Below are 26031 nucleotides of genomic sequence, written 5' to 3' on the forward strand. Positions count from 1 at the left end.
GCTACCCCTCTGATACTCCCCACTCTTGTCTTCTGCAGACTAAATAACCCCAGTTCCCTCAGCCTCTCCTCGTAAGTCATGTGCCCCAGGCCCCTAATCATTTTCACTGCGCTCCGCTGGACTCTCTCCAATTAGTCCACATCCTTTCTGTAGTGAGGGGCCCAAAACTGGACACAATACTCCAGATGTGGCCTCACCAGTACCGAATAGAGGGGAATAATCACTTCCCTCGATCTGCTGGCAATGCTCCTACTAATGGAGCCCAATATGCTGTTAGCCTTCTTGGCAACAAGGGCACACTGTTGACTCATATCCAGCATTTCATACACTGTAATCATCAGGTCCTTTTCTGCGGAACTGCCGCTTAGCCAGTCGGTCCCGAGCCTATAGGCGGTGCATGGGATTCTTCCATCCTCCTTGTCCTTGTATGCACTTGTCCTTCTTGAACTTCATCAGATTTCTTTTGGTCCAATCCTCCAATTTGTCTAGGCCACTCTGGCTCCTATCCCTATCCTCCTGTGTATTTACCTTTCCCCCCAGCTTAGTGTCATCCACGAACTTGCTGAGGGTGCAATTCATCCCATCATCCAAATCATTAATGAAGATGTTGAACAAAACCGGCCCCAGGACCAACCCCGGGGGCACGCCACTTGATACTGGCTGCCAACTAGACATCGAGCCATTGATCACTACGCATTGAGCCCGATGATCTAGCCAGTTTTCTATCCACCTGATAGTCCATTCATCCAATCCATACTTCTTTAACTTGCTAGCAAGAATACTGTTGGAGACCGTATCAAAAGCTTTGCTAAAGTCAAGGAATAACACATCCACTGTTCTCCCCTCATCCACAGACCCAGTTATCTCATCATAGAAGGCAATTAAGTTAGTCAGGCATGACTTGCCCTTGGTGAATCCATGCTGACTGTTTCTGATCACCTTCCTCTCCTCCAAGTACTTTAAAATGGACTCCTTGAGGACCTGCTCCATGATTTTTCCAGGGACTCAGGTGAGGCTGACCAGCCTGTAGTTCCCCGGATTCTCCTTCTTCCCTTTTTTAAAGATGAGCACTATATTTGCCCCCCCCCTTTTTTTTTTTTTAAGATAATGGCCAATGACTCTGCAATCACATCAGCCAACTCCCTCAGCATCCTTGGATGCATTAGATCCGGACCCATGGACTTATGCATGTCCAGCTTTTCCAAATAGTCTTTAACCTGTTCTTTCACCACTGAGGGCTGCTCACCACCTCCCCATACTGTGTTCCCTGTGCAACAGTCTGGGAGCTGAACTTTTCTGTGAAGACTGAGGCAAAAAAAGCATTGAGTACTTCAGCTTTTTCCACATCATCTGTCACTAGGTTGCCTCCCCCATTCAGTAAGGGTCCCACACTTTCCCTGACCATCTTCTTGTTGCTAACATACCTATAGAAACCCTTCGTGTTACCCTTCACATCCCTTGCTAGCTGCAACTCCAATTGTACTTTGGTCTTCCTGATTATACCCCTGCATGCTCGAGCAATATTTTTATACTCCTCCCTAGTCATCTGTCCAAGTTTCCACTTTTTTGTAAGCTTCCTTTTTGAGTTTAAGCTCACCGAAGATTTCTCCGTTAAGCTAAGCTGGTCGCTGGCCATATTTGGTATTCTTTCTGCACATCAGGATTGTTTGTTCCTGCACCATCAATAAGTCTTCTTTAAAATACAGCCAGCTCTCCTGGACTCCTTTTCTCCTCGTATTAGCCTCCCAGCGTATCCTGCCCATCAGTTCCCCAAGGGAGTCAAAGTCTGGGGTCCACATTCTGCTGCTCTTCTTTCTTCCTTTTGTCAGGATCCTGAACTCGATGCCACCCACTTCTATTTCCCCTACCAATTCTTCCCTGTTTGTGAGCAGCAGGTCAAGAGGCGCACGGCCCTAGTTGGCTCCTCCAGCACTTGCACCAGGAAGTTGTCCCCAACAGTCTCCAAAAACTTCCTGGGTTTTCTGTGCACTGCTGTATTGCTTTCCCAGCAGATGTAAGGGTGACTGAAATCCCCCAATTTTATTACTGAGCATGATATGTGAGAAGGAAAGAATCCAGCATAATATAAACTGATAAAGCCTATTTACACCTGCAATATAACTTTGTGAAGATGGACGAAAAGGAACATTTCAGTATTATCATATCCTTTCTGACCTAAGCAGGTCTAAGATAACATAAGTATTACTGCTGCTTGGGTTATTGAGATGTTGTTTCTTTCTGATGAGAAAATGAGGACCAATGGTATGGATGGTCTCTCTTGGAGAGGAAATCTGAGATCTGTGCTACAAACACTTTGTGGCGCAACTTTGTTTCATGCTCCTGTCAACACATACATTTAGATGGCCAGAAGTGCATAAATCAGTCTAATACTATATTGATTCAGTTTTTCCACTGCTACAGAGACTACCTAGAATGTTACAAACTGCTGACAGTCTGTATATTCATACTGAGCTGCTGTATTTATTGCGTCCCTTATCCCTCTGACGCTAGCATGCTCTTTGAGCGCAGCCTTTGGAAAGGGAATAGTATTAAAGTAGTGTGTCAGTAATATACTGAAAATAAGTCCCACTAGACAGGATTCTGCTCCAAGAGTAGACTATTAATGTCATACATCTGACATATACATAGAAGAATTCTCTTTTTGATTTTAAAATTACCTCTGTATATTTTGGTGCAAAGAGAGAAAATCTAATTAAATATAATACAAATGTAATTAAATAAACCTGCATTTTTCCACCAAGCTCACGTCCAGATTTTTGTAAATGTTATTTTTATCTTTTGTCTCAATTAATGTTTTGCAGACACCTATTGAGCCTTAGTTATTCCTGTTCGATCACTAACACAATCGAATTTCAAGTTTATTCCATATAATTTAATAAAAGTGCAGTGATGCTATGAAAACCTGAAAGGTCTATAGATTGTATAAAATGTATCAGTTTGATTTTAAATTGCCATAGCAACACTTACGTCTTCAATGTTAAATGTCGGTTTATATTTATGGAATATTGTACTTGTAATATATTTTGGGAAACTGCAACAAAAACCACCACATTTTTATTTTAGAATATGAGTCTGAGTGACAAGAATACATCTCCAATATATTTAAATTTAGTTAGCATTTAACACCTATTGTTTATGTCAAATCACTTCAGAAAAGTCTTCTTTCAGTTCTCATTCAAACAACATTTGCCTAAATCAAATCATTAATACTGCACTTACAAGGTTTAATTATGTTAATCTCCTTATTACTAGTCCAAGTCACACTATGACCACTGACACCTAAGTTTGCAGGCTCAATGTATGCCACCAGACTCTGCTCATTGAAATAAATCCAGCTAAAATTGTAAAATAATAATTACATCAGATCAATAGTATTTAAAATTGTAATATAATTGAACAGCATCCAGCACAATGCCCTAATCCTGGTTAGGGCCTGTCAGTGTTACTGACATGCAAACATTATTATTAATGGCTAGAAACAAACGTAGGACTATTTTAGTGTTCTATTGATTGAGTTTTAATGCTTTGGTATCAGAATATTCTTAGGTAGAGAGGCATCCCTATCAAACTTTCAAGTTTGCTTAGATGTCTCGTCATATTTTTGAAAATGGAAAATTATATATTTTGTTATAATTAGCCATTAAGAGTTAAAAATTTGGTGGCATGGCAGTAGGCAGGGAAGTCAGCAATCATATAAAGTATTTTTTAATAAACCAAACAAACACACGTCTTTTAACCGCAGAACTCTGCTTTTAAATGTGGAACTTTGAATTCTCTGCACATTCTAGTTGCCTCTGGGCATAATTATAGTACACAAAACAACCACAACAATGTTGTATGGGACTTCAGTTACACTTTGATGTAATTCAAAATACTTCTGATGTTGACCTGGCAATTTAACATAGACTGCATCTATGTGATTCTGGATGCTTCCAGGTATTCTTTTTCATACTGTCTGTGTTTTATTAATGTTGATTTGTTTTTAAGTCTAAGATCTGATCTGTTTTTGCTCTGCTCTACATTTTGATTAAAAAGTAACAAAACTGAAGAAACAAGACCTGCCAGATACGTTAAATTATGTAAAACCAAAGATAGGTGTTCAAAATAATATTGAGTCAGTTATTTATAGAACACCATTCACATATTTAACCCTTTATAAAAATACCCCCCAAAAAAGACATTTATAAAAGGCAACAGAGCATAAGAGCTCCTTTGATCCTGTCTTTGATATATTTGTAAAGTGTGTTGTGCCAAAGAGGTTTCACCAGTTTAACTGACAGCAAATTAGGTTTATTATGTAACAGAGTTCACAGCAGCAGCAGTATTAAGCTCTTAAATGATACTTTTCAGTCACAGATATCAAGCATAGATTTTACAGATAGGAAAACTTGTGATGCACAAAGATGAGGTAACCTGTTCAAGGTTACACAGCAAGTCAAAGGCAGAGTCTGGAACAGAACCTGGGTTTCCATCATATTGCCTTTGGAACCAGAGAGTGTTACTAATACACAAGTGATTTTTAAGTTCCTGGGCAAATCCATAACTAAAAATCAAATATTAATAACATGATTATTTACCCTTCCCCCCCCCAAATAACTAAAGGATCTAGTGCACTGTTATAAATTAATGAGAAGCAGATTTTTATTTTTAAAAGTTAAGCTATTTCTAATGAGTATCATAAGAAGTCAAGATGGCCTAACGTCGTCATAATAAATCTGTCACATTCTTCAGTTTGTTTAGTGTAAATTTATCAAAAAGTGAAAGGTTTTGACTAAAAATAACAGAAGTGCCTTAAATATAATTTTCACATCATAACCTAAAAAATCATTTTTATTATGGTTGTGCCCAAAGGCTATGGATATCAAATTAGATAGATAGAGAGAGAGAGATTAATGAGGTGTGGCATAAAGAGTTTATCAGCATGCATTTGGGATAGCAAATTACACACAAGAGACAAAGCCATAAGTGAATTAAGCCAGTTATTTGAAACTAGCAGTAATAAAACCTTTATATTTCACATATATTCCTATATGCTACATATTTTGCAGAAAAGCTTATCAGCGAGCTTTTATATATTTTATCGGTAGTATTTCTATACTCCTCCATCTATAAAGTTAGGCTCCACTAGCACGTGTCCAACTCCTTTTCTGAAAGGGGAGAAGAAACCTATAATTAGAGTCATCTTGTGACACTGGCAGACCAGGTGCCACCTCTCATGCCAAAGGCCCCAGACAATTCATTTGTGTATTAGTATAGATCAAAGTTAGTATAGATTGTTAAATGTGTAAGAGTGTATTTGGTGTTTAAACTTAATGAAAACTAATGGGCTGTTACATGCATTGTTTTCCACTTACCCATATCCCGTTATAATATAGTAGCAAATGTTTACATTGTGCATACCTCTAACTAAATAACCCTTCAAACCAGAAAGAAGCCTTGTGGAATGCAAATGAAGAACTTTATCAGAAAAATGATAATTTCAAAGCAAGTGGTCATTCTGTATGATGATTGGAGGTCAAAGAGTCTAAATGCATTTCTCACCCTCTGTCATCAAAGGAAGAGCCCACCTGCCAGCTTGTTTTTTGTGAGACGAAGCTCACTACATTTCTGGATTGTAAGAGGGCAGAATAACTAAACAAGAAGACTGAGATCCCCAGAGTTATACTGGGTAGCCCTGAGAGACTTTTGGGAAACTCTCAGATTGCTACTACACCTGCTACCATTTGGAATTATAGACTATGACTCACCTGTACATATATTTTACCTGCTTTAACCTCTCAATAACTCTTATAGAATCACAGAATATCAAGGTTGGAGGGGACCTCAGGAGGTCATCTAGTACAACCCCCTGCTCAAAGCAGGACCAACAACAACTAAATCATCCCAGCCAGGGCTTTGTCAAGTCTAACCTTAAAAACCTCTAAGGAAGGAGATTCCACCACCTCCCTAGGTAACCCATTCCAGTGCTTCACCGCCCTCCCAGCGAAAACGTTTTTCCTAATATCCAACCTAAACCTCCCCCACTGCAACTTGAGACCATTACTCCTTGTTCTGTCATCTGGTACCACTGAGAACAGTCTAGATTCATCCTCTTTGGAACCCCCTTTCAGATAGTTGAAAGCAGCTATCAAATCCCCGCTCATTCTTCTCTTCTGCAGACTAAACAATCCCAGTTCCCTCAGCCTCTCCTCATAAGTCATGTGTTCCAGCCCCCTAATCATTTTTGTTGTCCTCTGCTGGACTCTTTCCAATTTTTCCACATCCTTCTTGTAGTGTGGGGCCCAAAACTGGACACAGTACTCCAGATGAGGCCTCATCAATGTTGAATAGAGGGGAATGATCACGTCCCTCGATCGGCTGACAATGCCCCTACTTATACAGCCCAAAATGTTGTTAGCCTTCCTGGCAACAAGGGCACACTGTTGACTCATATCCAGCTTCTTGGCCACTGTAACCCCTAGGTCCTTTTCTGCAGAACTGCTGCCTAGCCATTCGGTCCCCAGTCTGTAGCAGTGCATGGGATTCTTCCGTCCTAAGTGCAAGACTCTGCCCTTGCCCTTGTTGAACCTCATCAGGTTTCTTTTCCCTACCCTCCAGCGTATCTACCACGCCTCCCAGTTTAGTGTCATCAGCAAACTTGCTGAGGGTGCAGTCCACACCATCCTCCAGATCATTAATGAAGATATTGAACAAAACTGGCCCCAGGACCGACCCTTGAGGCACTCCACTTGATACCGGCAGCCAACTAGACATGGAGCCATTGATCACTACCTGTTGAGCCCGACCATCTAGCCAGCTTTCCATCCACCTGATAGTCCATTCATCCAATCCATACTTCTTTAACTTGCCGGCAAGAATACTGTGGGAGACCATATCAAACGCTTTGCTAAGATCAAGATATATCATGTCCACCGCTTTCCCCATATCCAAAGAGCCATTTCTCTCATCCTGGAAGGCAATCAGGTTTGTCAGGCATGACTTGCTCTTGGTGAATCCATGCTGACTGTTCCTGATCACTTTCCTCTCCTCTAAGTGCTTCAGATTTGATTCCTTGAGGACCTGTTCCATGATTTTTCCAGGGACTGAGGTGAGGCTGACTGGCCTGTAGTTCCCTGGATCCTCCTCCTACCCTTTTTTAAAGATGGGCACTACCATCAGCCTTTTTCCAGTCATTTGTGAACTCCCCCGATCACCATGAGTTTTCAAACATAATGGCCAATGGCTCTGCAATCACATCCGCCAATTCCTTTAGCATCCTCGGATGCAGTGCATCCAGCCCCAGGGATATGTGCTCATGCAGCTTTTCTAAATAGTCCCAAACCACTTCTTTCTCCACAGAGGGCTGGTCACCTCCTCCCCATGCTGTATTGCCCAATGCAGCAGTCTGGGAGCTGACCTTGTTCGTGAAGACAGAGGCAAAAAAAGCACTGAGTACATTAGCTTTTTCCACATCCTCTGTCACTAGGTTGCCTCCCTCATTCAGTAAGGGGCCCACACTTTCCTTGACCTTCTTCTTGTTGCTAACATACCTGAAGAAACCCTTCTTGTTACTTTTAACATCTCTTGCTAGCTGCAACTCCAAGTGTGATTTGGCCTTTCTGATTTCACTCCTGCATGCCTGAGCAATATTTTTATACTCCTCCCTGGTCATTTGTCCAGTCTTCCACTTCTTGTAAGCTTCTTTTTTGTGTTTAAGATCAGCAAGGATTTCACTGTTAAGCCAAGCTGGTAGTCTGCCACATTTACTATTCTTTCTACACATCGGGATGATTTGTCCCTGCAACCTCCATAAGGATTCTTTAAAATACAGCCAGCTCTCCTGGACTCCTTTGCTCCTCATGTTATTCTCCCAGGGGATCCTGCCCATCAGTTCCCTGAGGGAGTCAAAGTCGCTTTTCTGAAGTCCAGGGTCCACATTCTGCTGCTCTCCTTTCTTCCTTGTGTCAGGATCCTGAACTCGAGCATCTCATGGTCACTACCTCCCAGGTTCCCATCTCATTCCTTTTTCTCAGCTAATAACCCTATAGTTAGTTTACTACATAATTGGCTACCAGCATTGTCTTTGGTGTAAGGTCTAGGTACCAATTGATCTGGGGTAAGTGACTGGCCTCTTGGGACTGGAAACAACTGAAATGTGGCATGATTTTTGATCTAAGTGACCTTTTATCACGAAGTCCAGTTTGTCTGGGTGGCATGACAGACTAGAGAGTCTTAGGGGACTGTCTGTGACTCTATGGTAAGACTGGTACAGCAATCCAGGAGTTCACATTTGTTACTGGATTGGTGAAATTTAATTATAAAACACACCACCGGTTTGGAGTGTCTGCTCTGTTTTCTGACAGTCTGCCTGGAGGTAGGCACTCATGGTCATGAGCCACTTTATACAGCGTGACATACCTAAAATAGATTTTCCATACACCACAGTGTCATGATTTTAAACTTTGCTGTCTTAAAACAGACAAGGTAGAAAAAAACTTTTCCCACCCTTGGAAATGATGGGTTGGAGGTTACTTTAAAAAGGCTTTATATCAAGATGCTCAGGGAATATAAGAACGGTTAATAGCCATTGATGGACCTATCCTCCATGAACTTATCTAGTTCTTTTTTGACTCTAGTTACACTTATGGGCGTCACAACATCCTCTAGCAATGAGTTCCACCGGCTGACCGTGTAACAACAGTGTGTTGTGTGAAGAAATACTTCTTTGTGTTTATTTCAAACCTGCTGCCTATTAATTTATTTCGGTGACACCTTGATTCTTGTTTTATGTGAAGTGGTAGATAACTCTTCCTTATTCACTTTCTCCACATGATTTTATAGACCTCTATCATTTATAGACCTGCTTAGTGGTCTCTTTTCCAAACTGAACAGTCCCAGTCTTATTAATCTCTCAGCATATGGAAGCTGTTCCATACCCTTAAATCGTTTTGTTGCCCTTCTCTGTACCTTTTCCATTCTAATACATCTTTTTTGAAATGGGATGACCAGAATTGAATGGAGTATTCAAGGCGTGGGAGTACCATGAATAGTGGCATTATGATATTTACTGTCTTACTGTTGGGGCTCCATGTCTGACATGGAAGTCATGGATTCCGTGACTTTCCATGAACTCCGTGACTTCTGCAAGGGCCAGTGTGGCTGACCCCAGGGCCGCCCAAGCAGCTGGCTCTGGGGCCAGCTGCTCAGGTGACCTCCAGGACAGCCACACCAGCAGTGGCAGTCCTTGGTCCTGGGCAGCGGTCCCCGGCTGGCCAGCCAGAGCAGCCGCAGTCCTTGGCCCCAGGCAGCAGTCTCCGGCTGGCCAGCCAGAGCAGCCGCAGTCCTTGGCCCCAGGCAGCGGTTCCCGGCTGGCTAAAGCAGCCGCAATCATGGGCAGCAGTCCCAGGCAGGCCGACCGGAGCAGTTGCTATCCACGGCCCCAGGCAGCGGTCCCCAGCTGGCCTGCCAGAACAGCCACAGTCCACTGGCCTAGGCAGCGGTTCCCTGGCGGCCAGCTGGAGCAGTCATGGTCCGCTCGCCCAGACAGCAGTCCCCAGGCAGCCAGACGTAGCAGCCGTGGTCCATAGCCCCTGGCAGCTGGTGCCGCTGGCCCCGGGCACCCCCCCAATAGCAGCCTCCCTGGCACCTCTCCCCACGCCCCCAAGATTTAATCACAAGTATTTTAAGTATAAGTCATGGACAGGTCACAGGCCGTGAATTTTTGTTTATTGCCACTGGATGATCGAGGTGCTGAAGGAACTCAAATGTGAAATTGCAGAATTACTAACTGGTATGTAACCTATCATTTAAATCAGCTTCTGTACCAGATGACTGGAGGATACCCAATGTGACACTGATTTTTTAAAAAGGCGCCAGAGGCAGTCCTGGCAATTACAGGCCAGTAAGCCTAACTTCAGTACCAGGCAAACTGGTTGAAACTATAGTAAAGAATACAATTACCAGACACATAGATGAACATAATTTGTTGGGAAAGAGTCAACATGTTTTTGTAAAGGGAAATCAGGCCTCACTGATCTACTGGAATTCTTTGAGGGGGTCAAGAAGCATGTGGACAAAGGTGATCCAGAAGATATAGTTTTCACAGATTTTCAGAAAGTCTTTGACAAGGTCCTTCACAAAAGGCTCCTGAGCAAAGTAAGCTGTCATGAGATAAGAGGGAAGGTCCACTCATGGATCAGTGACTGGTTAAAAGATACGAAACAAAGGGTAGGAACAAATGGTCAGTATTTAGAATGGAGAGAGGTAAATAGTGGTGTCCCCAATGGGCCTGTACTGGGACCAGTACTGTTCAACATACTCATAAATGATTTGGAAAAAGGGGTACACGGTGAGGTGGCAACATTTGCAGGTGATACAAAACTACTCAAGATAGTTAAGTCCAAAGCAGACTGCGAAGGGTTACAAAGGGATCTCACAAAACTGGGTGACTAGGCAACAAAATGGCAGATGAAATTCAATGTTCATCAATGCAAAATAAAGCATATTGGAAAACATAATCCCAACTATACATACAAAATGATGGGGTGTAAATTAGATGTTAATATTTAAGAAATAGATCATGGAGTTGTCATGGATAGTTCTCTGAAAACATTCACTCAATGTGCAGTGGCAGTCAAAAAAGCTAACAGAATGTTGGGAATCATTAGGAAAGGGATAGATAAAAAGAAAGAAAATATCATATTGCCTCTGTATAAATCCATGGTATGCCCACATCTTGATTGCCCTGTGCAGATGTGGTTGCCCCATCTCAAAAAAGATGTATTGGAATTGGAAAAGGTACAGAAAAGGTCAGCAAAAATGATTAGGGGTATGGAACAGCTTCCATAAGAGGAGAGATTAATAAGACTGAGACTTTTCAGCTTGGAAAAGAGACAACTAAGGGGGGGATACGATAGAGGTCTATAAAATCATGATTGGTGTGAAGAAGGTAAATAAGGAGGTGTTATTTACTCCTTCTCACAACACAAGAACTAGGGGTCACCAAATAAAATTAATAAGCAGCGGGTTTAAAACAAACAAAAGGAAGTATTCCTTCACACAACGCACTGTCAACCTGTGGAACTCTTTGCCAGAGGATGTTGTGATGGCCAAGACTATAATAGGGTTCAATAAAGAACTAGATAAGTTCATGAAGGATAGGCCTATCAGTGGCTATTGGCCAGGATGGGCAGGAGTGCAAAACCTTGCTTTGAAGTGTCCCTAGCCTCCTCTACCAGAAACTGGAATGGCAACAGGGGATGGATCACTTGATGAATACCTGTTCTGTTCATTCCCCCTGAAGCACCTGGCATTGGCCACTGTCTGAAGACAGGATATTAAGCTAGATGGACCACTGGTCTGACCCAGTATGGCCGTTCTTATGAGTATGCTTAACACAGTGAGCTATCTATAGAGACACCATAACCAAACACATGATTTGGCAGATTCTTTCTGACAGGTAGTGTGGCTAAGCAGAATGAGAACTTGGGCCTGTCATACTGAGCTCTATTCACAGAATATGTAATCTCTCCATGGGATATAAGGGTTTGCTCAATAAATAGGAAGCGGTAGGCAAGCTTAATATAGGGACTGCTACTGTAACCCTGGTATGTGTGTGGGCATATTATATAATGCCTGTTTATTATAAATTACGCATATTTTAACATTATCTTGCCTGCAAGGGATAATTTATTTTATACCAATAGCTATGCCTAAGGAATAATGACAGACACTCGACAGCAGCAGTTCAGCCTTATAATATGAATGAGACTACTCAGAAGAGTTTAAGGGATGTTTTTCCTCCCTTCTAGGCAGGATATCATTTTTAGACCTTCAGCAATTTCCTTCTGCTCCTCTTCTTGAGAATGACAGATTCCTTTTAGTGGATATATTTTCCACTTCTGTCTCAAATGAAAGCACAAAAGAGAAAGTAATTCTTAAGTGTCAATTTTGTGCAGTATATTATTAACTAAAACTGACAACAGGGGGTTTAGCTGCTAAATTTAAAATCCTACAGGACGAAAAAGAAATGCACTCTGCTGCATCCATTTACAATTGCTATCTTTACTTTCTAAAGATTCACCTGCAGAGCTCCCACACTGCAACACAAGATGTTCTAAAAGGACTAGATCATCTTTATTTTTAACTTTTTATTCATGTTTCAAACTATGCAAAGTACACAAAGACTGCAGCACTCAGTACATCTACAAGCACATCCAAACTCTCAGACTGTTCCCAAAGCTCATACACTAGCACTATTATTGAAATAGCTGTGAACTGGAAGGCATTTTACAAAATGGCATGCAAATTTAAAGGCACTTTAATATCAGTTCCTTAATATCCAAGCTCAGGCACACTCCTTCCTGTTCCTCAAGCGACAATATAAATTAGGTGTCACCTACATTTTGGGCAACTGAGAGCCAGACCCAATTTGCATAATATGAAGCAGAATAAAACTTCATCTTTAAACAGGATGTGTAGCCAATGAAATTATAAGTCCCTAGCGTACAATGTTCTATCACATTGAAACACTTCTCTTTTTCTACAAGACCTAGCAAACAGCAATCTGTTGGCTTCAAGAGAGTTACCCTGCTAACAGGCTCATGATGTAAGGCATGTTTGCTTAGTAGTATAAAAGAAAGAGCAGACAGGTTTGAGCCAAAGTCTATTGAAGTCAATGGGAGTCTATTTATTTCAATAGACTTTGGATCATACCCCCACGGAAGAAATGTAGGAAGATGATTAAAAGAGAGGAGAGATTGTAAGTCCAGATTTTTACAGAAGTGTAGGACTGGAAGGGACCTCAAGAGGTCATCTAGTCTAGTCCCCTGCACTCACAGCAGGACTAAATTATTACCTAGACCATCCCTGACAGATATTAATCTAATTTACCCTTAAAAATCTCCAACCACAAGCTCCCGAGGCATACAGCTTATGTGTATATCTTATTAGAAAGTTTGATGCCAAAAATGTTGAAGTAAAACACACTCCAACCACTGGCGTAGTTTGACTTCTATATTTGGAGGGACAGAGGCAAGGCATGGAGGGAGGGCTCACAGGGTCACATTTTCCCAAGAGGCAATGCGTGTAGGGGGCACGTGGGATAACATGCCCCCCCCAGAAGTGACAGTTGGGGGGCTGACAGGGCCGTGAGATGCTCCCCGAGGCACTTGTTTTCCACTGTCCCAGCACTCCTGGCTCTGTAGCTGCTCCTGAGGAGCTAGAGCAGCAGTGAGCAAGATGGGAGCATCTCATGGCAGCCAGCCTCCACGGGCAGAGGCCGGCTCCAGGGGGCATCTCTGGCAAGTGCCAGGCTCCTTTGGGGAAAGGCAAGAGCACATTAGGGGCGCAGCTCAGAGCTGTACTGCCCACCCTGTCTGGAGAGTGCCCGGGCATGAAGAAGCGATCCAGCTCAGGTCCCACAGCATGAAGAGCTAGGGACCCAAGTGGGCTGGGTGGCTCCCACCAGCTTCCAGTCTGCCAGCTTCTGGCAGGAGGCAATAGTTTTCAAACTGTGGGGAGCGTCCCCCTATGGGAGCAGGCCATGCAGTTTGAAAACCTCTGTGCTAAATGGAAGGCAGAAATCTGGTGAGGCACGGGACTCCACGTCCCCCTCCACCTCCCTCCATGTGCTGTCTCTGGTTTGGGGAGGCAATGCTCCCCATACTCCCTCCAATCTCCACCCGACTCCAATGTTTCCTTTCAGATCCCAAGATACATCTTTATACAAGGTGGGAAATTCTGAGAGGCCTGATGGTAAATGGAAGAACACAGAAGTCTAATATTCTTAAGCATACAAAATGGAATAACCTATTTTCACAGATTTGGAGTACAATCAGTGGGTTTTTTAATGTAACATAAACCTCTCACAGGAAGTAGAGATAAATATTTTCTTTCGTTTTTCTTTTTCACATATATTTTGTTTTTAAAATGTCAGTCTTCCAAAATGCATACACTATTACATATACTATTTCAAATTTTAACAGAAAAAGAATGGGAAATTATGGTTTCTTTCAACTGAAAACCAATCAAGTCTCTTTTCTGATAAATCTAAATGCCAACGCGCATGGGAATGGAGTGTTCCTGCAAGTCACATCGTAATGATGAAGACTTCAGCAGGGATTCCATCAGGTCCAGATACCTTATTGTTCTTCATCTATTTGATGGCTTTCTGCACCTTGATGAATTCTGGAGGGGTCTGAAGTCATCCTTGATAGGATATTGAGGAATTAAGTGAAAGATGCTTTCGTCAACACTGAAGTCACGATTCAGGTGGTCTTCGAAGTATTTCTTCCATCATGCATTGATTGGTCGGTTGTCCCTGAAGAGGTTGGCTCCATCTCTGGACCTAAGGGGTGATTAGTCCCTTTGGTACTTGGCCCATAGAGGGCTTTGGTGGCATTGAAGAACTTGTGCATGTCATGAGTGTCGCCGAGTTGTTGGCTCTCCTTTGCTTTGTTCTTCCACAATTTGTTCTTCATTTTGCAGGTTTTCCATTGAACTTCAGCTTTAAGTTGATGGTGAACATACTGATTCTGCTTTGATTCTGCCATTCAGCCGAGCACAGAAGGCCTTACGCTTACGGATCAGTTCTTGGATTTCCTGATCATTCTCGTCAAACCAGTCTCGGTGGTTCCCAGTTGAGAAGCCCAGTGTTCCTTCACATACAGCACGGATGACCAATCTGAGTGCTTTCCAATGTCTTCAGGGTTCTCCATCTCGGTTTTGGTATTCATCAGTTTCTTTGTAAGGCACTGCTGGAAAAGGTCACGTTTAGTTGGGGCCTTAAGACTCTTGAGGTTGATCTTCTGTCTGGCTGATTTCTTCCACATTTTTCATTTTGGTGAGAGTTTGATGGAAATGATGGAGTGGATAAGGCAATGATCTGTCCAACAATCGTCTGCACCAGTTAGTACTTTAGTGATGTAAACATCTTCACGATCATGAGCATGGACAATCAGATGTCAGTGCTTAGATTGTGGGTGTTCCTTTCCCTCCCTCCCAAAAGACGAAGGAGAAGAACTGGCTCACCAGCTTCATGCTTTAATCCTTAAGATTTGGAATTCAGAAGAAATCCCATCTGATCTTAGGGATGCCATGATTATGACCATCTTCAAGAAAGGAGACAAATCGGGCTGTGAACACTATCGAGGAATCGCCCTGTTGTTCACCTCCAGAAAGATTCTTGCCAGAATTCTGCTCAATCGACTGCTCCCCTTGGCTGAAGAAATCCTCCCAGAATTGCAATGTGGATTCAGACCATCTTGAGGTACAATCGACATGATCTTCACTGCCCACCAACTTCAAGAAAAGTGCAGCGAGTAACATCAACCTCTGTATATGGCCTTCATCAACCTCACAAAAACATTCAGCTCCATCAATCATGAGGCTCTGTGGAGAATTCTCCTTAAATTCACCAAAATTTGTTGCCATCCTCCAACTCCTCCACGACAACATGTCTGTGACAGTTGTCAGCAATGGATCTGAAACAGATCCCTTCCTAGTGAAGACAGGAGTCAAGCAAGGCTGTGTCATCGCTCCAACCTTTTTCTCCATTTTCCTTTTTGTCATCCTCCTTCTCATTGCTGACAAGCTCCTCTCCAGAGTTGACATCCAATACAGAATGGTTGGCAAGCTCTTCAACCTCAAATCACCTCTGATCCAAGATAAAGCCTATTACTAAATCATTCATTGAACTCCAACATGTGGATGACTCTTACATATATAAGTAGCCCTATGAACATAAAAATGAGCTACTCATACATAAAGTTAAAAACTTTTGTATCTGTGAGATTGGGAATAAATGTGGATTTAGGAATTTAATTTTAGGCATCCAGGTTTTTAAATTTTGGCCAGCAGTTATAAGTACTCTATAAAAAGAAATTCCACTACCAGCTGACAAATACATTAACTGAAATCAGGATAAAAACATACACTAAAAAAAATCTATGGGTCAGAGATAAGGTTGTTGTGTTATGATGAAATATGCAGTTATTTAGACTGTGGTTTATTATAGTAGGTGGCCAATGGAGAGTTTATGATATCCTTATCTGTTCATTTGCTTACTTTTGTATGCTGGTATTTTGTAAATGATCCAATATGTAACTACACTTAATTGGCAAATTTAAATAGCATTTGAAACCAAGTTTTTTGTTTTCTTCCCATTGACTTAACTGCAAGCAGAATCTGGTCTTTATCTTTTGAGTGTGCTGGTCGGAGACCAGAATCAACATTTTTGTCAGAAGTCATGATAAAACACATCTGGATGAGAAGACTTGTTTTCTAATGTTTTGATAATCTCTACAAAAGGACTTCCTGACAGCTGGTCTTTCCTTATTCTTTCCTTCAGGCAGATGTTATAGCTTTTTAGATTTTTCCAACTGCCCACAAATCTTTTCCAAGTCTTGCCTGAAGGACTCCTCAAAGAAAGGACAACTTTAGAGTTACATTAGAGGGTATTGCACTTCCCTGCCAGATAAATGACAAAAGTCTTGCGTGTGATGCTGCCCAGTTCCACACTTGCAAGGCTTTCCAACACAAAGAGACTCCCTAATTCCACCCTCCTAACTCATGTGCAAATCAGTGGTCTAACCATCCAGAATCAAAACCACTTTTGAGAACCAGGTCTCTGAAAGCCTACAGAACACCCAGGGCCATGCTTAATGATAGAACCTCTGTGAAGAGTAAGCATCCTGAACGTGGTATCCCTCCGTGTGAGCTCTCCATGCCAGGCAGAAATCATCCTTAGTTTGGAATGTGATAGGTTTTATTCTGCAACACAAACAGCCTATGAAGTGCAAACTCTTTGAATGGAGTCCAACATCCAATTGCAGTGCATAAGTCTCTGGTTGCTCTCTGATTACTGAGCCCTGAGGATCCACTAAGATTATCTAAGGTTGGAAGTATGCTCGACATCTATGACATGGTCCCTGTTGGAATATGAAAACAAAGCGAACGTTTTTTTCCTTCCTGGACTCTTGTAGAAGAAAAGCAGGCTTTCAGATAAGTTTCACATCCAGCAGGGATCTCCATTTGTCTTGCAGAGGAAAAACTGGTATCAGGGGAGTTTACCATGAATCTTAGTGATTCTAGCACCCTGATGGTAGAACAGAGAGGTATTCTTATCCTTAGCCATCATCCAAATAGAGGAACAAATGGTTCTTAAGTAGCACTCTCAACTAATTCTCAGCATTTAATAAGCTCACACCTCACAGACACCAGACCAAACATGATTTGGTTGTGCTATTCCTCTATCAGATATCTGAGATATATCCAGTGAATGTTCTGTATTTCCTGTGTGCATATAAGTGCCCACCTGGTCCAGAGCACATAACCAGTCCATCCTGAAGTACAGGTAGAATTGCTGCCTGACACATACTCAGAACTTTTCTCTGACAACCAAGTGATTGAAGCATCTGAGTTCCAGTCCTCCCCAATATTTTCTGTATCAGGAAGTATGTAAAATAAAACCTCTTCTGTCACTTGCCAAATGGTAAGGATTCAATCCCATTTTTCCCAAAAGGGTCTGGATTTCTTGCAGGTCCTCTTCCTGATACTGTTGTACTCAAGATCATTCTCAAGTGAGGATAATCTTACAAATTTTGCAACCATGCTTGAAAATTATTAAGATAGGTGCCTAAGGAATCATCAGTAACAGAAGCCCCATATTCTTCCTCTTACAGGCAGATCTTTGGACTTCGATAGGCAGGCTGGATATGTGCTATTGAGCCTTTCAAAAACATGAAGCTTTTGTTCCTTTTAGCTCTGTTGCCAAGGTCCCTCAGTCCTCTGCTGATACTGAGACTTTTAAATCTTATTTATCTTTCTCTGCTTCACTGGCCTTTCATGGCAATTTATTTCATGCAGCATATTCATTATGTTTTACATGAAATATTGCCAAACTGATGGACTTGTTTATTATTTTTTTTAAATAAATTGTTATAGTTCTGCATCACTGACCCATCCAAAGAACTTTTTTCTATTAACACTTGTCAAAGTTGTGAAGACTTTTCTTAGGATAACCCAGCCCTATTCACTACAGAGGATAAATTTAACTTTCTTAACCCAGCCTAATAGGGACTTAGATTCTTGAGGTAAAAGCAGCAAAGAGTCCTGTGGCACCTTATGGACTAACAGAGCATGGCTCATGCTCTAATACGTCTGTTAGTCTATAAGGTGCCACAAGACTCTTTGCTGCTTTTACAGATCCAGACTAACACGGCTACCCCTCTGATACTATTCTTGAGGTATGGTATTATCCCATCTGAAAGTTAAGTAGTACCTCCTACATGAACAGCACCACTTCTTTAGTTTTATGTTCTCTTAATTTGTTAGTAAAACCAAGTGTGTGTGTTTTATAATTGCTGTGCATTGAACTGATGATTTTAAAGGTATTTCCACAATGGCTCTCAAATGGAACTAATCTTCTTGATCAATAAGCTAGATAATCAGTTTAGCACATATATCCAAGTTGGCTCCTTGATCCCATACTAATTATTTTACAGGTCTCTACACTGAATTGCACTGGTCAGAATTTCATCAATATCTCAGACTTGATATTATGGTCACTAAAAACTAGCTCTTTAATTTCTGCCTTATTTACTACACCAGGCTCATTTCCCACTATCAGCTTCATGCACCGTTACTTTTTTCCACTACTGTTTTCTCACCATTATCTTGTAGCTAAAATTCTACATGAGGAGAGAAAAAAAACAAAAACCCACATACACACTGACCATTATATAATCCCACTTTAAACAAAGAGAGATGTTTTGCAGATAATCTTATTATCCTGTTCGAATGGCCTCTATCATCAGTCAATGCTCCCCGTTGCTTTTTGTTTTAAAAAAAATCCTTAGCTTCAGTTAAAAAGGTCTTTGCTGTGTCAGCATTGCTGGCAATAGTCTGAAACTCATATTTCCACCCCACTTCCTTTACCTATCCCTTCTGAAAGTGATATTTGTAAACTCTACACACGAGGAACTTGACATCCTCATCAATGATTTAGCTTAACCAAGCTTTGCCTACTGCACCGCAGGACTCCAATTCATGGGAGTCACAGAATCCTATCTCATCAGTTTGAGTGTTACCCTCATTTTCTTCCTCATGAAAAGACAGGTCTCCTTCTCTATTCACTGTACTTGACGAAGAAGTAAAACACACCAAAATGCATTTGCAGCTATAAGAATGATTACACTAACATATACCTACCATGGTAGACATTTGGAAAATGGTACTAAAATATATTTAAAGCACTAAGGAAGGTAGCATACCATATTTGAGATGATAATGCATAACATCCTTTATATGTGCATATGTATTCCTAAAAGAAATCTTTTACAAGCCAAAAGAGCCACCATTCAGGACATGTATACATGACAAAATAAAATGTCATTTGAGTTATCAGGGTGCAAAGAAATCATCTTTACAAAATTCTTAATACATGAAAAAAATTAATTCTTTCAAACAGCTGAACTAATTTTTACCCAACTTTCAAAAAACAAAACAAAGCAATCCACATCCAGGCTAATAATAAGAATAGGAAGATTAATCCCAACCAGTGATTTTTTTAAAGAAATTTGAAAATAAGGGTTTACAATGGAAATGCTATTTCAATCTTAAGAACTAACTCATTCACACTATGCCTTACCTTTGATGCCATTCGCATGAATAGTGAGTTTTGATCCTCTGCTGTTCTCATCTTTTCATTTTTGACCAAATCTTTCAGGCTCAGATCATCATCATCCTGAAAGTATCTGACCCTTTCTTTATCTATATGAGTAGCACCCTGAAAATGGAGAGATTGAAAATGAGTATTAATCTGCACTTCACTGGGACCAGGATTTCACTAAAAGGGTTTAAAGAGTTCAAATGTTTAAGAAATGAACCATGGAAGTTAATTGAAAAAGCAAACAGTACATGAGAATGGGATGTTCCAAAGATATCCATAACTCAGATCAGTCTTTGAATTTTTTATGACTTGTGCCAGAAACAACAGTTGTCTCATGGAGAATTCATGAAAAGCTGATGTCGCTGTTGTGGGATGTCACCATAGCTGGTGAAGCTCCATCCTAATTCATACTAGATGTTTGTCCACACCATCCTGGTTTGTACAATTGGTGGTCTCTCTTCAGGAAAGGCTCAGGACTGAACATTGTAGGTGGACACTGACATAAGTGGTGATGGTGTTTTTCCAAAATGGATAATAATTCTTTCACCACACCTGTTTGTCAAGTTGATCTGTGTTACTAGCCAAGGAATTACCGGTACTTAATAGAGACATGAATCCCCCACTGTTCTCAGAAGCTCAAAACCCAAACTCAGAATCCTTCTGTGGATATTGAATGGGCTTTTACTAAATTGTCCTGGCCTGCAAGAATTAATTTTAAAAGTTATAGACATTTTTTGAAAGAGTAAAATGGAACTGAGTAGGAAACAGGACCCCTCATTGCAATGAATACGACACAGACCAATAAATATACACTGAGCCAGTGTTATCATTTAATATTTACAATACAATAGCACCCAGAGTGAGCTAGACATTGTACAGTGCTATAAGTAGAAATGGCCACTTCCCCAAAATGTACATAAGCGAATATTTTGCTCTACTGAAGAGGATGACGATCCCCTTATTCATATGTCTTTATCATTATTCAGTGTTTTGAGTCACATAACTACAAAATAGAACAAATAGCTTTTAGGACCTAGACAAGTTATCATCAAGGTATTTGGCTTGGTGTGAAAAGATGCTCTACTAATCTTTTTTGATTTAATATATACATTTACATGATTTATAAATAGTGTATTTTATTTGGCTAAGATATATTAATACCTTGAAAAGATTTAAAACATTTGGTTAGGTTTATATTTAAATACATTCCCCAAGAAAACACTAAGGGGAAACACCACAACTTTAAAATAAAGCTATTTTTCACCAGCTAGTTCATGTAATTATACTGAAAATTAAGTTATTTTCACAGCTACCTACCTACTCTTTCGATAAATACATACACCAGTTATGCCCTCCTAATAGTAAATTACAAAGCAGTCTAAGAATTACATTCTAATAAAGATGTTATATAAAGTGTACCATCTGTCTCTTTCGTCTTCCTCCTTTCGGCTCCAGTGGTTCTGCCATTGTGTTCACAGGCCATGCTCTCCCAGATTGATCTGTTCTGACAAGGATCACTTCATGGTCTTCTTGCAAGCTTGTAGCCTATGTCAGGTTTTAAAATAGGTTTTTAAAAATATGGTATAGGAACGGTAAAACAAAGCAAAAAAATGGCAAGAAAAAATAAACTATTAAAATTCCAAAGCCTTAAGCATGTAACAGCTATTACTACTTGCTTAAAAATAATTTTGGAATAATATATAGTACACAGTTCCTCTATTCTATACTCAAACAGGAACAAAGTGACAAAATACTATATCAGTGAAAAGAACTGTTTTTTATAACAGAATCCAATGTAAAAAAAAACCCTATTAAAAAGACTAGAAATGTAACAGTGATAACAGTTATCCAGAAAAATGATTATCTTAGTTCTTTAACAGTCTATCAAACTAAATACAAAAACAATAACAAAATGTGTGTTCGCTAAATGCCATTTTAAAAATTGTAAGATTCAGTAGCACATGTGCTGTTCCTGATGCTGCTGTGCCTTACTCATAGCTTATACAGTTTTACACACTTCATTAGAGCAAAAGGATTTCAACTCAATTGTGTTAATTTTACAAGCCAAAATAAAAATACACTAAAGATCATTACCATCTGATAGATGCTTGGTTACACAGCAAATTTGTCTTTACAGTTATGTTTGTCAGTAAAGATATGTTGCTTTCACCACAATATGAGGCTTGGAATTATTTAAATCTTGGCTATGTGATCTACAGCATTTGTAAGAAATGCAACCCAGCCCAACACAGAGATTTTTTTGTTTATCTAGGCCAATCGATGTTGTAAGTAAGTTACAGGGGCAGGAATAATCATGACTGAATCATCAGGTAGTTTATGTGCTGAAATATTATGGTGATAGGAATGGGTATGAAAACCTAAGACAGGTATCAAGATTTAAATTGCACTTGGGATGGCAGAAGGATTCCATTCCCCCACCCTCACAAAAAAAAGACTATGATTGGTTTATTCTTCTGCATAGCTTTCAGAATCAAAAGCGGCATGGCTTCCAAACCCCACCCAGCAATGTTTGGAAGTACAGCCTCCTTCTTAGGTTGTTGATGGCAGAGGGATTTCATTTCATGCCATACCAACATTAAAGCTCAGATTGTCATCATCCATGAAGTGGACTTCTAGAATAAAGTACAGGAATTTGCAACTTTTTAAAGCAACTATACCAGTTTACCATACCAAAGTTCCCATGAAAGTCAAGGCCAAATCTCCTAACATAAATAGAGCAGGACTTTATCCCAAGACTTCAGCTATATCAACTACTTCTAGTCACCTATCATTCAACTATGCATGAGTGAGTGAGTGGGAGGCAGTTTCCAAAGGGGTTACTGAAACACACTTTTCTCTGGGAGACCATAGAGGGCAACTGAGAAGTCATGAACAGAATTTAGTGAGTAGTACAATGCTGAAAATGAGAAAATCCAAGTCTCTCTCAGATCATTAGTCATATTCCTGTGGGGGCTTCTGTTATTTTCCCCCTTCCCCATCCCTCAAACTGTGGTTCTACTCTGAAAAAGCAATTTTGTAAAAATATCACTATAAAAATAGGGGGCAAGGTAGGTGAGGTAATATCTTAAGTTTGTCCAATAAAAGATTCACCAACCCTGTCTCTCTAATATCATGGAACCAATACAGCTACAACACTACAAACTAAAAAAAAAAAAAAAAAAGCACATTTATGTTGTCACGATGGATTTTCAGTTCATATCAAATTTGCTTAATGTACCAAAAAAAAAATTCAAACTGTCAGCCTTGCAAAATTATTGTGGAGTTTGAGCCTCAAGTTATGTACTTTCTGGTTTGTGTATCACCAAAAAATAAGAATTTTCTGGGAAATACTGTATATCTTAGCCTTACAACAATGCTTTATATTGCAGATTAATTTGCTGTTTTTAAAGTAATTTTATATTGGTTTAAATCTTTTTTTGACACAAAGTAGCCTTTAAGCATAACAAGATCTTGTATTAGCTGCATAGATCCTAAAATAATGTTAAAATTGACAGTATTGTGGTAAAATCCCTTGCACTGCTTCGAAATCTCAAGCTTGGGGTTTTGCTTTGTTTTTTATCATCAAACATCAGTAAGAAATCCTGAGTTTTAAGCAAAATGAACAGTCTATGTCCTGATATTTTGCAGTTCAACAAAGCTCGAGACTGATTATATTTTTAAGTGAGATACATTTATATGGATGCATGATCTTACCAGCTATTTCATTATCATCATCATCTGACAAAACATGGAGGAAAACAACAGTATACAATACTGGGAAAGCAACAGCACGATGTATTTATTTTCCTCCTGAATGCATCAAATATCCTTATAGGTGATACAAAAGTTTATGGATTAGGACAGTCACTAACTGCTGTTCATGGCTATTCAACAAAATATCTGCTTCTTTAATTTGCTATACATTTGTTATTTAAACTAAAATGAAGACTAAAGGAACCCCTCTTGCATGGTCATTTTTTTTTACTTTGGTTTTCTCCAGTAGTATCCGTGATACAACTATTCTATAATAATTAATACTGTTAAATCCTTGTGTCCTAAGACACATGCCAATATATTACAGAACTGGAAACTAGTTTGGGTTTTCCCAATTTTTTCACTTTCTTTTGATGCATCGGGGACAGGGGCGGCTCTAGCTTTTTGGCCGCCCCAAGCAGTCATGCGCGGGAGGCGCCCCGGAGCCGGGGGAGCAGCGGACCTCCCGCGGGCATGACTGCAGAGGGACCGCTGGTCCCGCGTGGCTCGGCTGGACCTCCCGCGGCTGCGGACGGCTTGCGGGTCCGGCGGCTCCGCTTGAGCTGCCGCAGTCCAGCCGAGCCGCGGGACGAGCGCCCCCTCCGCAGTCATGCCTGCGGCAGGTCCAGTCGTCCCGGGGCTCCGGTGGACCTCCCGCAGGCATGACTGCGGCAGGTCCGCCGATCCAGCCTCCCACCCCCCCCGGCCGCAGGGGACGCCCCCTAGATTTTGCCGCCCTAGGCACCAGCTTGTTTTGCTGGTGCCTAGAGCCGCCCCTGATCGGGGAGAAGCAGGAAACCAGGCTAGATTGACTATTGGGCGGAAATGGTATGGCAATCTATGTTACAACTTTGAAATGAGGCTAAAAACATGTGAAGTAAGGAATTCTGAATATCTATTCTGTGTTCTGCCTCTAACCTCTGCTGCAGTGACATGGAAAGTCTATATTTTAATGGTAGAAAGATCTCATTTTGCAACATTATATCACAACAGGATTACTAAAATCTATTTCACTAAAAATTGAACATTTTTCATTTACATTTATTTGTGAGTTAATCTAGTATTTAAAAAACAGAGATTAAGAGCAGTGGCTGGATTCCAAAGAGATACAGGCTGTAAAAACCTTCCACATTCACCTGAATAGATATGACCATTTTAATACTATAGATTCAAATGATATTCAGATTCAGAGGATGGGAGGTCCTGACATTGGGTTAATCAAACATCTGAATTCAAATGTTGAGCTATTTATACCAAAGCTCTCCCATGACTATCCCACTAACCCCCAAAAACTTTTCCTTTTGGCTTTAGGGTGTAGGGAGCTGTTTACCTAAGAACTTCTCACACACACTCTTGCCAACGCACTGCAAAAAAAAAATGTGAGAAGAGTATAAATTTGCATTCAGGTAATATTTTAAATGAAATATCCCAATATTGAGGTAACAGTTGGACTTTTGAATCCCAATACCCTGGACCCCATCTCCCTACACTTCTCGCTCCCCTATTGCTCAAATTAAGAACTCAGGAAGCTTCTCCTTGCATGAGACATCTTTGGAGCAAAGAAAAGGTAGTGACGCTCCTTTGTCTGGCAGGAGCTCTCCTTCTCTCCAGTACTTCAGGGAGTGCCAGGTTGCTCCGACCACACATCCAGTAACCAACTTCAGGAGACTGCTTTGTGTGACCACACAAGATGATCTCCCCCTCCAGAATTAGCTATAAGTCTTCAAGAGGTCCTGAAGGCAGCCTCACCCCATACCAGAACAACATGAGCTGGAAATGGTCTTGACCCACCACTGCTGGTGGTAGCATCAAAGCCCCAGGATTCAAAGAAATGGTTCTTTATAAGCAGTTAGGGAAACCTCAGAGTGGTCCTTACCTATGTCTCTATTGCTAAGTCCATCAACTCCAGCCTCAGTGAGAAAGGAATTGGAGGCAAGAGCAATGCTGAGGGATGGATTAAAGTTTTATGGGGTTGATGGGGTGGTGGGAGAAGGAAAGAAACTAGGCTCCCACCCAACACCGGGCTGAGGCAGGGAGTGCCTTAGTATAATTTGGAGTAATGAGCAGAGGAAGCCTCTACTTTTTGTGGTCTACCCAGGAAGTCCCTATAACGGATGCTAGCTGTGACAGCTACGTCCCTTCTGTAGTTACCCTAGGGTGGCAAAAGAGGGATGGGCATTGCTGCTGTAAACTGGCTGAATGCTGGTCCCTGCAGAGGAGAGATTTACATCTGCAGAGATCGCTCTTGAGTCAAAAATTGCCAGACTGTAGGGATGGGCAAACAGAGAGCTATACTCCAACTGGTCCTTGCCATTTTGAAGCAGATATACAATCACTGACATGGTTTAGGCCATAGTGAGAGAGATCTGTAACTTCAACACCACTGGCAGTGCTGGTTGACCTTTATTGGAAGTACAGGGTAATGACTGCCAATGACCCTGCTCTTCAACTCATGTTGTTTGGTGAAAGGTCAGTAACTGGTAAGATCACTATTATCTATGATATTACACATGAGGTCCCTTAATTTTCTTATACATCAGGAACCATGTCAGATAGTACAGTAGGTCCCTTATTATACTAGCTGTCTCCAGGCAGGTACTCTGTTCAGA

The 26031-nt window shown here is 40.9% G+C and overlaps 1 protein-coding gene across 5 annotated transcripts in view; it reads right to left on the reverse strand.

The window, feature by feature from the left end:
* CWF19L2 (CWF19 like cell cycle control factor 2) overlaps positions 1–26031 on the reverse strand; it is a 156731-nt gene that overhangs the window by 48619 nt on the left and 82081 nt on the right. For all 5 annotated transcript variants that reach the window (XM_039493084.1, XM_039493092.1, XM_039493101.1 and 2 more), the window contains 2 exons: positions 21089–21214; positions 19649–19786 (listed from right to left, as the gene is read on the reverse strand). In XM_039493084.1, coding sequence (XP_039349018.1) covers positions 19649–19786; positions 21089–21214 — 264 coding nt within the window. The remainder of the gene's footprint in view (positions 1–19648; positions 19787–21088; positions 21215–26031) is intronic.

The sequence above is a fragment of the Mauremys reevesii genome, linkage group 1, assembly GCF_016161935.1.
Source record: "Mauremys reevesii isolate NIE-2019 linkage group 1, ASM1616193v1, whole genome shotgun sequence".
Classification (NCBI taxonomy): Eukaryota; Metazoa; Chordata; order Testudines; family Geoemydidae; genus Mauremys; species Mauremys reevesii.